The sequence below is a fragment of the Pangasianodon hypophthalmus genome, chromosome 7 (genome assembly GCF_027358585.1).
Source record: "Pangasianodon hypophthalmus isolate fPanHyp1 chromosome 7, fPanHyp1.pri, whole genome shotgun sequence".
Taxonomy (NCBI): Eukaryota; Metazoa; Chordata; class Actinopteri; order Siluriformes; family Pangasiidae; genus Pangasianodon; species Pangasianodon hypophthalmus.
Window position 1 is genome coordinate 22584019 of NC_069716.1, and position 14315 is coordinate 22598333.

General features: G+C 38.0%; 1 protein-coding gene across 1 annotated transcript; it reads left to right on the forward strand.

The window, feature by feature from the left end:
* Positions 1 to 4485: 4485 nt before the first annotated feature.
* Positions 4486 to 14222, forward strand: grxcr1a (glutaredoxin and cysteine rich domain containing 1 a). Its single transcript, XM_026918545.3, has 4 exons — positions 4486 to 5024; positions 9294 to 9533; positions 10330 to 10395; positions 12714 to 14222. The coding sequence occupies exons 1-4, from the start codon at positions 4617 to 4619 to the stop codon at positions 12891 to 12893; spliced, it is 894 nt and encodes a 297-aa protein (XP_026774346.1). The 5' UTR covers positions 4486 to 4616; the 3' UTR covers positions 12894 to 14222.
* The last annotated feature ends 93 nt before the right edge of the window (positions 14223 to 14315 follow it).

Genomic DNA, 14315 nt, shown 5'->3' on the forward strand with positions numbered 1-14315 from the left:
TATATAAAGATCTCAGCAGTTAAAGCTCTGTGAACAGAGAGCTGGTACTTTGAGTCTCAACCACCACTGAGCATGTGCAAAGCCCCTTTATCCTCATTTGCTGCCACACCATAGCAGCCCCTGTGCTCTAAAACCCGTCTGATTTTGCTGTACTGAATACAAAGTGCGGTCCAAACATCAGAGACTACATTGACAATCTGAGAATTTTTTTATTCATTTACAACTGGAAAACAGAAAGTTTTAGAATTTTGAAAAAATAATAATAATATAAAATAAAATAAATTAACAAAGAAAGTAAATGTTCAATGTCTTAAATATTCAATATTCTTTGTTTGTAGAAACATGTGGAGTCCATGCTAGCTCGAGTGCACGCTGTCATTAAAGCAAAAAGGGACATACCAGATACTAAGAAACTCTCAGAAATTCATGGAAATATTCTACAATTCTACTTTTCACACAAGCTCTTACTAATAATATAATTTGTAATGAAAATTTTGTATTCAATTTGAAAAGAATGCAAAATAGAACCATTTTCAACCGTATTTTCATATAAAATGACAGTAAAGTATAATTTTTCTGAAAAATACAGTAATGTGTAAGTGTGACAGGCTGAGAGTTTAATTTAGGAGATTAAAAGAGACATTCATTTTGCATTAGGTGCTAGTTCTCTAGAGTGAAGTAACTGTAACCTACAAAATATTACCCACAAATATATCATTTTCACACTAGACTATGGTGTTTGATATTGAACAGCCTGAAAACATTCATCACACCTTAAATCAATATGTGCCCATTTCTATTCATTTCTTTCCCCTGTCTGGCTCAGGCTTACATCATGTTAGATGTGTCTAACATTCAGACTAGAATATTGCTGTATCTGTCTCACCTGTCATTAGGGGTTTGGGATTCAGTGAGCAGGTAGATCAGAGCCTGCCCCCTGCTGGTTCTGTCCTAGCAGAGACCTTTTTCACCATCAATGCTGATTTCATTTGTTCAGAATCCCTCTCTTATTAATTCATTCATTCATGTGTAGCAAATATTTGTCATGACATAAACACAGTCTGGGAATTATATTTGCTCAGTTGCATAAAATTCAGGAAGTGAAAATTTACACCAAATACTCTATATATGATGCATAAATTAACTGTTATTCCTTTTACTGATGGCATGATTTACATTTTATTAGTAATTCTTGTTTAATTGCAGTATTTAAAGGAAATAAAGGAAATAAAGGAAATATTCTGCCTACATTGCTTTTAATTTGGGAGACATGTGGCTGGAATGCAGTAGTTGTTGTATCAGTAATCTGTTGCTGATTACCTTGGCTCATGTATTAAATTATATTCATTGCAGCTATTACTGCTTTCTGTTGCTTCAAGTTTGTGCTCCTTACACCATGTTACGCATCTGTGCACATTGGTCTTTTAATATAAAAGTAGCCAAATGGAAGGCATGCTGTGAATTTCAACTTTGTGAAGCTCACAGCTTGTTGAGATTGGGTCATAGATGTGTGCAATTTTGTGGCTATTTTTGTGGCTATACTTCTGGGGCATTTAACAGCTATCCTAAGGGTCCTTCTGTCTCTGTCAGCAGGGTCAGTTCTAGCTGTGAGCAGTGCAAGCAGGTGCTAACAGACCCCGAACCACTAGGTGGCCTCATTTTATATATATTACAACATTATATCAGCAATGAAACATGATCTGAGGAAGGGAACATTGTTAATTGAAAGTTAGATTTACAACCACCAACAGAGAGAAAGTGAACACCCACAGAACTACACTTCAACAATACACACAAACACACACAGGAAGGTAAAGCACAGGGTTAGACCACACACAGAGGGATGAATATGCCCAGTATGCAAAGCACTGGCACCAGGAACAAATAGGGAGCAGCCATAAAACAAGAATCCAGGGATTAACAGTGGCAGTGCACTTAAGTAATTAGTGTAGGTGTGGTGAAAGGTAAGAGAAGTACACAAAGTTTTTAGAAAAACAGGACGCTTCAGATAAAGTTACGGAGGCAAAGTGCTTCTGCAGCTGTAGGAGGTGAAAGACTGGTTGGTTAATGAGATAATAGCTGTTGTCAAAACATGACATTCATTTCAAGGGATTCTAAAGTTCTGAGAATGCTCTTTTTCTGTACATTTCCTCACTTCATTGCTCCCGTAACAACAACTAGCAACGCAAACAGATGCCTAGTTGGTGTTATGGGAGCAATGAAGTGACCTTTGAGACTGTTTCTCTTGAACGTTGTTATTTGCCTCGTTTTGCTTTGAAATCTCACATATCAAAGTTCTAATACTCAGACTTCTTTCCTAGCTGATGTGTTACTAGGTTGCAGTTGACTTAATGTAACTCACAAGTGTGGCTTGTTTTTTAACTGTAATTTATTCACTTCAGACAACGTCATGGTCCTTTTTCATGTGGTGTTGCATTTAGTTCACCCTTGGCGTGCTCAGTGAAGGTCATCAGCATGTTGCATAAACAGAGATAATGTGTATGGCACCACTGATGCCTCCCTAACTGACATCATCATTCATCATTCATCATTCACTGTCTATATGTCCCTTATAACAAGAGGCACAGAAATCCCATAATGCACCAAAGCCTCCAGAGCCAACAGAACTGACCCTGACAATAAAGGGAAGTAACAGAAACCAGACCTGGGCATCCTGTAACAGAGACAAGAGAGAGTCATTGCAGTATAAATGAGAGATTCAGGTACATGATTACCATTAGAGCAGTCAGCTGGAATGGTCTGGCCAGGTCATGGCTCACAGTTGTCCTCAGACTGAATCTGTTTTAATGATATGCAGTTTGCAAGGCCTCTTTCTGAATGTTTTTTTTTAAATTGGTAGAGCTTCATAATGGAACAAAGTGGCAGTCTTTCTGTCAGTGGAGCACAGGGACTGGTTAGAGTGTATCTGCTAGCTAACTCTTTATAAGATAAGCCCCTTTACACGGAACTGCTTTGGACGAGTCTGATGCAACACGATGACTGCTGTGTGAAATTGAAATTAGCTGAAGCTGCTGTTTTGTATACATAAACATTCAAACAGGGCAGCATGGTGGTGCGGCGGGCAGCATTGCTGCCTCACAGCGCCAGGGTCCATTGTTCGATCCTATGCTCAGGTTGCTGTTTGTGCAGGGTTTTGCATATACTCCCCTTGATTCCTCTGAGTTTTCCAATTTCCTCCTACCTTACAAACATGCCAGTAGGTGGATTAGTGGCTCTATGTTACCCTTAGGTGTGATGGAGTGTCTGAATGTGTGTGTGTGCATGGTGTCCTGCGATGGACTTCCATCCCATCCAAGGGTGTATTTCTGCCTTGCAGCCAGTGTCCTTGAGATTGACTTTGGATCCAAAAACCTGAATGATATTATAATTCTAAAAGGCAGAGGTTTTAAATTGACAGGGAACATGATTGACAGGCAAACAGAGATTGGTTAGACTGGTTGGATGTTGGTAGTTCACGTCATTTGTTTTTTTCTCCTGTTTTCAGCGACCAACATTTTTATTAAGAGCAGCCTACATGTGAGGAAAACTTCACCAAATATTATAGAAAGTGTCCAGGGTAGGACATGAGATAAAACAAACAAACAAACAAACAAACAGCTTCCAAAAAAATCTGACAGAAATACAGTGAAATTGTGCAGACCTCTGAAGATCTTTCACCGAAGGCCTGATGCTTCCATTGGATTTGGTGGAAACCCCTACAATGACATGCTCCATTGAAACAACTTTGTTTCATTTGCACCTGATGTATCACATGTCCAGACAGCCATATCACCACCTGTGATCCAACCCAGGTGTTAGTATTAAGTGGCCTGCTAGGGGTCTGCTGAGTGGAGTTCTTCAGCCAGCAGCTGCACAAGACGGCTCATGAAGGTAAACAGCAGCCAATAAGAGAACAGATCAGTTTCTCCATATGGCACTCATTTGTCGTTGTGCAGCAGGTGTGTAGTTGTAGACCCAGTTTAATTTCTGTAAGTGGTACATAAAAGGCCGCTCTGATGCTGCAGATATAAAAGAACAATGCATGAAAATATAAAACCTTTCCTTTCTGATGTACCTGCCAAAGATCCCGTAGCCTTCTGTATTCTGTATAAAAATAAGTTCATGAAATACAAATCAATGCATCACTCAAAACATGCACTTACAGCCTAACCTGAATGAATTATAAATAAAGCTGCTAGTCTCTTAGCTTAAATTGTCCATCATAATCCAAAAAAACCTTTTCACATAAACTGTTTCTTAAAAGGGAGATGAACATTTTTAAATTGCCTTCAAACTGCCCATGCAACTGTCTCAACACTACTGAGAAAAAAAAAAAATTCAAAGTGTGATGAAAATTTAAAGAGCACGATCGGTTTCGTCATGGCTTGCTTTCTCAGTAACCATGGCACACATGCATGCATTATTAACTTGCTCAGTAACACTGGCAATGAGGCTGCTGAAGTCTGCCTCAGAGCTCAGCCTTTTCCAGGGGATTTTGTACCACTAAACACTGCTGGGAATTATGGCGAAATAAAGGATAACCCTGCTGACCTGCTTAAGAAACCGGTGGATTAAAGCAACATTCTGTGGAAGATGTAAGCTGTTTTGGAGACGCAATGGAGGGGACTTTGTTATCATTGGAGGGCAAAAAGCCCCAGAAGCGGGTGAGGTTCAGGGTGGCTTCAGGGAGCAGCGGCCGGGTGCTGAAGGAGATGTTTAAAGATGATGGGCCGTCTGACTCTCTGGACTCTGACTGCACCAGTAGCTCGGAAGTAGAGCGAGCCAGCACACCATCCACCAGTGGAGAGCCCAATGGTCACATTGCAGTGTACCTGGGCTCTGAGTTGGACGACAGCGAGAGTGAACCAGATGACTTGCTCGTGTATGCTGGAGCCAAGGACAAGGACAGAGTGTTCAGCACCAAACGGGTCAACATCCTGAGCAAGAATGGGACAGTGCGGGGAGTCAAGCACAAAGTCAGCGCTGGTCAAATAGTATTTGACAACCTGACCAAAGTCACTGAGGTAAATAATTTAAACACAAAAATTTAAAGGATGCTCTAGAGCTGAGTAGATATCCCAAAGATACACACTGAACCACCTGAATATTTCATTTCACAAGCTCTTCTTGCTTTTCTCATTCCAATACGAACAGAATTTGAATTAGATTTGTCCTAATAATGCGTTAGGGCCTCATACAGAAAAAAGAACCTTTTCTCCAACTCAGTAGAGCAATTTCTTTTAAAGAATCGTCCGTCCCAGGTATCCTCAGCAGGGGGGTCAGAGTCTCCTTCCTGACCAGCTATTGGTTACGCATCCTCTCTAACTCTCTTATGCTCTGGCTGGGCAAACGAGCTGTCTCAGAGGACAAGGTCACTGTACAATGAAAGATTAATGAGAGATTTCTTTAAGTGTTTCAGCTAAGTTAATCAGCTTAATGAATTTCCCCCGACTTCCACTTTCTGCTCACTGATCTCTCAATGGCTTTTGTGTGATATCAAGTTCAATGCACTGGTACTATTTGTGCAGTTGAATTTGCGGAGTTAGATCTAACATTTTCTGGAGTATTGAGTTTAACTTGTTTAAATTAGAGAGTGTGATACAGTATACAAAAACAAGTTAATATAATCATTTTCTGTGATGAAGTAAATCTGCAGGTCCTTCATTATAGATTGTACTTTTAGTCACAAAGTCCATGAAGTCCAAGCATAAAATCTCATGAAAATCATTTTTAAAATTATTTATATAGGCAGTAAATGGTTACTTCGTATATTTGGTATATAGCATTAAAATAAATTCATGTTATTCATGTTATCACTACCAAATGTACCAAAAAAAAAAAAAATTGGATTTTCCAAAAAGTTCCTGATATTTTGCAAATTTGAACAACACAGGCATGTTTCCCAAACTTCTCCACAAGGCACCCCCAGCTGTTCCATGTACTGATTAAATTCACCACCACATCCAAGTAAGCTTCATTACACATTGATTTGACAAACCAGATGTGCTAGTGGTGGAATTTAGCAAATACACATGTGTAAAGGATTATAATTACTAATATATGGTTCAGTTAACACTCTGGCACATTGACAGACATGTCATTGTATCAACAAGAGTACTGCCAATGCACAGTCCACCAAACAGTGTTCGCATTATCCCAGTCACGGTCGCAGTGTATCTGAAGCTTCTCCTGGGAGCACTGTGAGTGTGACAGGAATACACCCTGGATGGGACACACACACATTCATACACTTGTTCACGTGCAGGGGCAAGTTTTTTTAAACCAGCATGTTTTTGGGAGAGGAGAGGAAATCTACACAGACACGAGGAAAACAAAACTCTGCACAGACAGAAACCAGAGCTCAGGCTCAAGCAGGGGGCTTTGGAGCTGTCAGGCAGCAACGCTACATGCTGCGCCGCAAAATTTCCTTCAAAGAAATTTGAAAAATCTGACTAAACTAAGGGCAGAAATTACAGTAGAAGATTAAAAGATTCCCATCACATTGAAGGTTATTATCTTTTGAGTCTGAAATAAATGAAGTCAAATGTTTGTCAAGCTCCTGGCAGAGTTACTTTGCGCTAAGGTCAATCCTTTAACAGTGTAACGAGTGAGACACAGATTTATTAGAAATTGTCTTGTAGGTTGTGTTGCAGCTAAGACACTGTTTTTTTTTTTCAAGAAAGAAAGAAAGAAAGAAAGCAGAATTTCTGTGCATGTTCTCCCCATGTTCATGCAAGTTTCATCCAGGTTCTCTGGTTTCCTCCAACCTCCCAAAAATACGCCCAAGGTGTGAATGAGTGTGTGATTATCTGTGCCTGGTGCCTTGTGATGGACTGGCGTCCCGTTTCTGCTTCACACTCAGGATAGACTCCGGATCCACTTTGACTCTGACTATGATAGACTAAGGTTACTGAAGATGAATGAATGAGTGAATCAATGAATGTATCAATGAATGAATCAATGAATGAACACTGCAAAAAAACAAACAAACAAAAAAAATCCAATAGTAGATAAAAATATCTTTAATATGGGTGAATTTATCTAATATTTCTTATTAGGAAATTATTATAAATCAAATTTAAGATTATTCAGCTTGTTTTTAGATGCTTTTACTCATTTCAAGCTTTAAATTTTCATATTATATTGGCAGATCTTTTTGCTTTGCTTTCTAGAAAATGAAAAAAAAAAATCTGCCAATAGAACACGACACTTTCAAGCTTGAAATTAGTAAAACATATCTAGAAATAGGTTTAATTATCTTATATTTGGTTTATTGTAATTGTAAAATAGGAAATATGAGATAAATTTAGGATAGTTAAGATATTTTCAGTTGCTAAGATGAGGGAATGAACTATGCCATAGACTGCTGGCTTTTGCATTCAGAACTGTTTTTCTGACAGAACTCATACTGGATTGTTTCTCCTTTAGTGGTTTTAGTTTTGAACTGACACTGTTCTTAAATTCCTAACTGTGATTTAATCACTTTAGATCAGTGCCATCGTTAAGTGCGGCACTGAAACGCTGCTCATCACTGTTTATGAAAAGATTAAAATGTTACTGACTCTTTGTAAAATTCCTACAGCATTCCTACAGTAAAATTCCAAATCAACCTGATCAGATATGTCATTTTATTATATACAATGTTAATGGTAACATTTGTGGATCTTCTGTGTTTTTGTAAGTTTTCATGCTCTTGCATTTTCAAGCATTTTCAAGAACCTCTCATCTCTAGAGACGCTTTTCCTACTTACGTTAAGTATTTCTATTATATTCTATTATATTTCTACTTACATTTGCTTTGCACAGTCACATTTTGGCATATGCACTTTTTTAGTATCTCACACACTACAGAGTGTGAAGTGTGAAGATCTGATTCACACTTTAACACATGACTTGATGTGCCAGAAGTACAAATGTGATCACAGTCACAGTGGCCCACAAAATCCCACGAGTGCTTGCAAAACCAAAATGAAAGAATTTATTGCAAATATGAGGAAATAGGGCTAAATGATATTTTTATATGTATTTTGATTGTGGTGTGTTTTTTAATCACTGATCAATGATTCAGTGTAATTTATTCATTCATTCATTCATCTTCAGTAAGCATTTATCCTGGTCAGAGTTATAGTAAATCCAGAGTCTATCCCGGGAATGCTGGACGTGAAGCGGGAATACACCCCGCATGGGACGGCAATTTGTCACAGTGCACTGTTGAATTAACTTCAATTCATATGTTTGTGTAGTGCTTTTAACAACAGAAGGGTGATGCCATGATTATTGTGCTTTTTAGCCTTTGTAACTCTTAAAATGAAACTTCTTTTTACAACACTGAATCTAAGAAAACATGCGTTTAACCATTTGCTTGCATCAAACTCATCTCAGGCAACAATATGTTTACATACTGTTTACAAGGTTTCTTTACTGATTTGCTGCATTTTGCTCCTTTTGGACATTAATTACTTTCTATTGACCTAAAATTACTATAATTTGGGTAACACAGTGGCACTTTCTAACAAACCTCATCAGTCAATATCACAATATCATCGAAAATCAAGAAAAAAATGAGAGAACTTATTTTTCTTCTTCACGTGATCTTCAGGAAATTCATGTGATGCAATTTCCTGTTGAAAAAGTGATACATGTGGTATAGAGTGAATGTGATCAGGTAAAGGGGTTGGGTGAATATTGTGGGATAATTAAATGTAGATTTTTCTCATGGAAAAGGATGTTACATGCATATTTACATGCAATATCATGGCACCCAATCATGGACTCACCCAGACCAGCTTTACAGAACAAGCTCTTGAATGCGTATTCAATTCAATTCAATTCAATTCAATTTTATTTGTATAGCGCTTTTAACAGTGAACATTGTCTCAAAGCAGCTTTACAGAACATAAGAAAGAAAAAGCGTGCAAACAGAAACAAAAACATGCAAACAGTCCTAGATCTTAGACAGAATTATCCCTAGTGAGCAAGCCTGAGGCGACTGAGGCGACTGTGGCAAGGAAAAACTCCCTTAGATGATATGAGGAAGAAACCTTGAGAGGAACCAGACTCAAAAGGGAACCCATCCTCATTTGGGTGACACTGGAGAGTGTGATATGAACAATGTCCTTTCTGTATTTATTTATAGTTACGTAGGTTGTTGTCTTCCTCAAAGTCCTCACAGTCCGCATAGGGTTGGCAGCGTATGAATGCATATCATACATTTCAGAAAGGGACAGAAATTTAAGCTCACTTGATTAAATGAGCTGAAGTCACCTCTGTTGGTATTTTTCTCTGCACCGTAGCCTGAGCTGACTCTGGAGTTTGGCCGGATCGTGATCTACACCACCAGTTTCCGTGTGGTCAGGACGACGTTTGAACGCTGCGAGCTGGTGCGCAAGATTTTCCAGAACCACAGGGTGAAGTTCATGGAGAAGAACATTGCTCTGGACAGTGAGTATGGCAAGGAGCTGGAGGTGCGCTGCAGAAGGGTAGGAGAGCCCCCTTCCCTCCCTGTAGTCTTCATCGATGGACACTACCTGGGGGTCAGTGCTCTCTCTACAAACTGTGAGACTTCTGCTTTTATTCTGGCTCTATGCTTGTGTGTTTACATGATAAAGAACTATCAGATTATATAAATATATTTATTATGACTATAGGTGTCAGTCAAAAGTTTTTGAACACCCAGTATTTGAGCATTTTTGTTTAAATGATCTCATTTTAATGACTCTAAAGTGAATATAGGTGACCTGAGAAATGTTTATTATTGAAGGTTTAGTGAATTGAGAAATGTTAGAAATAACTAGAGCTAATAATTAGAACAATCTAGACTTAAGGCTCTTAGTAGGCTCTTGCAACACACCACATATTTATGATTTACAGTTAAGTCGAATACTGGCTATGAGTATTTTATCTATTGGTTTGACCAGTTTAGCCGTCCAAGTGTACCTGTTCTTAATAAAACACCCATTTAGAGTCCCATTAGGAGCTGAGACCGAGCAGTTAATAAGCTCCAGGTAGATTTAAATTCTCTTATTTACCTGCTATTCTGTATCAGTTAGCTTTGTGTGTAGCAATAATAGTGATTATTGTAAATAATAGTGAGTAAACTGTAATAAAACATAAGAAGCTCCAGGTGTTCAAAAAACTTTTAACTGGCCTCATAGTATATCATTTTCCCTTTATTAAGATTAACTAAAAGTTGGTTTAAGTATTGCCGTGACATCATAAATTAAAAGTATATTAGGAAATGTATGACACTGATGCCTTCTATGCTCTACAGCTAAGCAAAAACATGCATTTTTATTCATATATTTAAAGCTCTGCTTATTTTTTTTACAGGGTGCAGAGAAAATACTGAGTATGAATGAATCAGGGGAACTGCAAGATCTCCTGACTAAAATTGAGGTAAAATGCATGTGAAAATGCACTTTTTGGTCAAATGCATGTGACAATAGGCAGAAAATTAAACTGCTAGTGCCATTTTGATCAGCTATAATTAATGACAGAACGGTAGACTACACAATATAATTCTCAGTGAGTTTTGTGACCTGTGCCAGGATTTCAAACTAACACACCACACATGCAGTGCAAAATCTTAACAATATCTTAAAATATCTTGAATATAATCAAATCTATTTAGTATTTCCTTATACAAGATTAGAACAAACCAAATATAAGATTACTAAATCCTAGTTCTAGATATTTTTACTCATTTCAAGCTTGAAATAGTCTTATTAGTCTTAATTTCTTTCTAGAAATAAATGCTTAAAATTAGCAAAATTATCTTAGATTTGGTTTGTTGTAATCTTATAATAGGAAATACTAGATAAATTTGACTATATTCAAGATATTTTCACTTGCAAAGATGTCATTTTTTGCAGTTTGCGTCCTGTTTGCTTGTAAAACATATAGTTTATGACTCTCAGCATCCACCGCCAGTCAAATCACCTGGAATTTCTTATGTTTTTATGAAAGTTTAATGACTGTTAGTGCCACAGACCAAACAAAAAGACTCTGAATGGCAATTAAAGAAGAAAAAGTTGAAGTTATATCAAAGTCTTAAACCTTTACTAGCTGAGATCCTAATGAGGCTTTACATATGTGCTTTATCAAAGGCGCGCACTAAACCAACAAAGCCTGAAGATTGGTTCCACAGATACCGAAACAGAGTCAAGATCATGATCAAGACTTTTTTTTCCCCAGTTAGTTTCAGATTGTTTCTATTAAAATGAAAGGTTCCAAACAGTTCTCAGGTCACTTATATTTATTCCTTGATTTTTATATTTTACTGTTTGAGGTTTAATCATGAAATCTTAGTAGAAGTTGTTGACTTTTCATATAGTTTATGGCCAGTAAGATTTATATACTGTATAGGGGTAGAAAATATCTCCACTTGTACTTAGGTATAATGTATTCTCTAGTTCTCAGTGAGAATTACATTCACTAGATCTTGAGAATTACTCTTAGAGAAAGATGTTAAACATTCTAAAGTTAAAAAAGGTTAGAACCCCGGGTTTCATGGTGTTGCAGTGGGTAACGTTACCGATCGGGCCTCAGTAAGCATGTTCGCCTGGGTTTCCTCTGGATTCTCCAGTTTCCTCCCACTTCCCACCAACAGCACTGCTGACTCTAGATTGCCCCTAGGTGTAAATGAGTGTGTAAATGTGTGTGTATGGTGCCATGTGATGGACCGGCATCCTATCCAGTGTGTATTCCCTCCCTGTGCCCAGTGTTTCTGGAATAGACTCTGGATTCACCACAGCCCCTACCAGGATAAAGCACTTACTGAAGATGAATAAACGAAAGAATGTAGAACCCTAATTAGCTTTGGGTTTCTCTTTAAGCATTGGGAATCTCTTAAAGCCTATATGTAGCTCTATGTAGATATTACAAACACGGTTACAAGGTTTCAAGTAGAAGCTAAGAACCCTTAATTATCCAAAGAATCCTTAAGGAAGCCTTTTTTTTCCTAAAAGTGTCACATATTAATTAATGCATTAATTTGGCAGACACGTTTATCCCAAGTGGATTACAAGTGAGGCAGAATCCAGTGCAGGAATAGAGCTGTTAAAGGAGCTGACAGTGATCTTTGCAAAAAAGGAAATCAAGTCAGGATGTGAGAGAAATGTTAAAGAGCACTGAAGTCTGAGTTATGACATGAGTAAGTACTCATACATCAGTAAACTGTCATAAATTATGGATTAGCATCAATAAATGTCATGTGAATAATGGATAATGTCAATATTGCTTCAGCAAATGAAACAGCATTTGCGCACACTCACACACACACATACAAACACACACGTTTGTCTTACTATCCTTGTGAGGACCTTCCACTGACATAATTAATAAAGATGCCTACACCTAAATGTAACCGTAACCTTAACCATGGTAACCAAAATGAAACCTTTTAGTTCTTTAAATACAAGCTTTTGTAGGTTTGTTCATGGGGACCAGCCAAATATCTCCACAAGATCAAAACTGTCAGATATTCCTATCCTTGTGGGGACATCTGGTACCCAACCAAGATATAAAAACACACACACACACACACACCATTCATGAGTCATATGCTGCACTGGTGTGACTCAGGCTCTCATAGATAAAGCCTGCACCAGTTCCCCCATAAAAGTAACCCACACTTCCACAGCTGCCTTTCTCTCGTGTGTGTGTGTGTGTGTGTGTGTGTGTGTGTGTGTGCGTGTATGTGTTTTGCTCCACAGAGGGTACAGCACCCCCACACATGCCAGACGTGTGGCGGCTTTGCCTTCATGCCCTGCTCTATGTGCCATGGCAGCAAGATGTCTGTGTTCAGGAACTGCTTCACGGACTCATTCAAAGCCCTCAAGTGCACTGCATGCAACGAGAACGGCCTTCAACCGTGTCCCAGCTGCTCCCACTAAGTGCCTGCACACCTCCCTCAGTATCCACCTCCTTCTTCTCACCCACCATTCGCCATGTAAAAGACTATACCAGAAAAAAAAGATAGAGACAACTGTGGTTTTTTTTCCTCCTCTGGTGGGATTGTTAATAAATGTTGTTTTTAAGAAAGCCTGTAAAAGCATTTGATTCTTCATTCACTTTATTTGATGTCACAGTGTGTCTGTGATGATTCGCTTATCAGGTCATTTAATACTCCACAACAATAGTCATTTCCAGTCTGTACTCAGATTGCCTGTGTCCTATTTCACTATAATGCTGTAATCGAGTAAGAAAAAAACGTTGCCAGGAAATCAGAGCTACAGCTCACGCTTTCTGTAACCCCAGAACATCCCGAGCCAAAATTCAACTGATTGAGAGATATAATGAATGTAGAAAGAAGATTTGAATAAGCTTCTGCAGTTTGGTCTGCTGTGTGAGTTCACAAGATACATCCACTAACCCAGAGGCTCTCAAATTCTTTCCCTGCCGAGGACCTCTAACATTAAACTAGATTTCTCTTACACCTTCTGAACATACTCCAACAATTCTAATATCAATCTCATTTATTATTGAAATGTTACATTTATATTCTGAATATATAGTGGAGCTATAAAGTTTTTATTGCTGAACTTTCCACATGCATTAGGTTGAACTTGACATTATTTATAGGTGACTTGATTTCGAGTTATTGAGATTTTAATTAAACTTATTTAAATCAAGTAATCAAATGAACATGCTTTTAATTATCAGAACTTGATAATAAATATAATAACTGTGATAATAGTGGGTTGTGATTTCCACCACTGTAACTGAATTTAAAGAATTGCAGACCCCCTGGCTATACTTTATGACCCCTGGAGTCCCCAGACTTCACTTTAGAAGCATTTCTACTTACATCACACAGCTTTTTACATTTTATAGGACACAGAACCACATACGATGGAAGTGAAATGATTACGTTTAGCAGATCTAGCTTATGCATAGACATAGAAATTACACACTTATGACTCTCTATCTCTATCAGATGTATAATCTGCATGTTTATTGATTTTTTAAATTATTTTAACCCTGCATTTTAGTACATGGGTTTGAAATGAAACTATGTCATAACCATGAAGGAGTAACCATGAAAGCGCTTTTTATACATACTCCTTCTGTTTTAAGGCGTCGTAATTAAGTGGCTGCTCAGTTGTCAGTGTCATGCAGAAAAGCACTAACACAACGGTTCGATATGTAGCCTTTACACCTGCTGTTGCTGTCTCAACAAGAAGAACAAACTCTACAAAATAAAGGTACACATCTCTACCATTCTACTTATAAACAGCTGTTATTAGAGAACCCATGTTACATTCATACCTTAGTTACAAGACCTAAGTAGAAGTAGAAAAATCGTTAAAACTTAT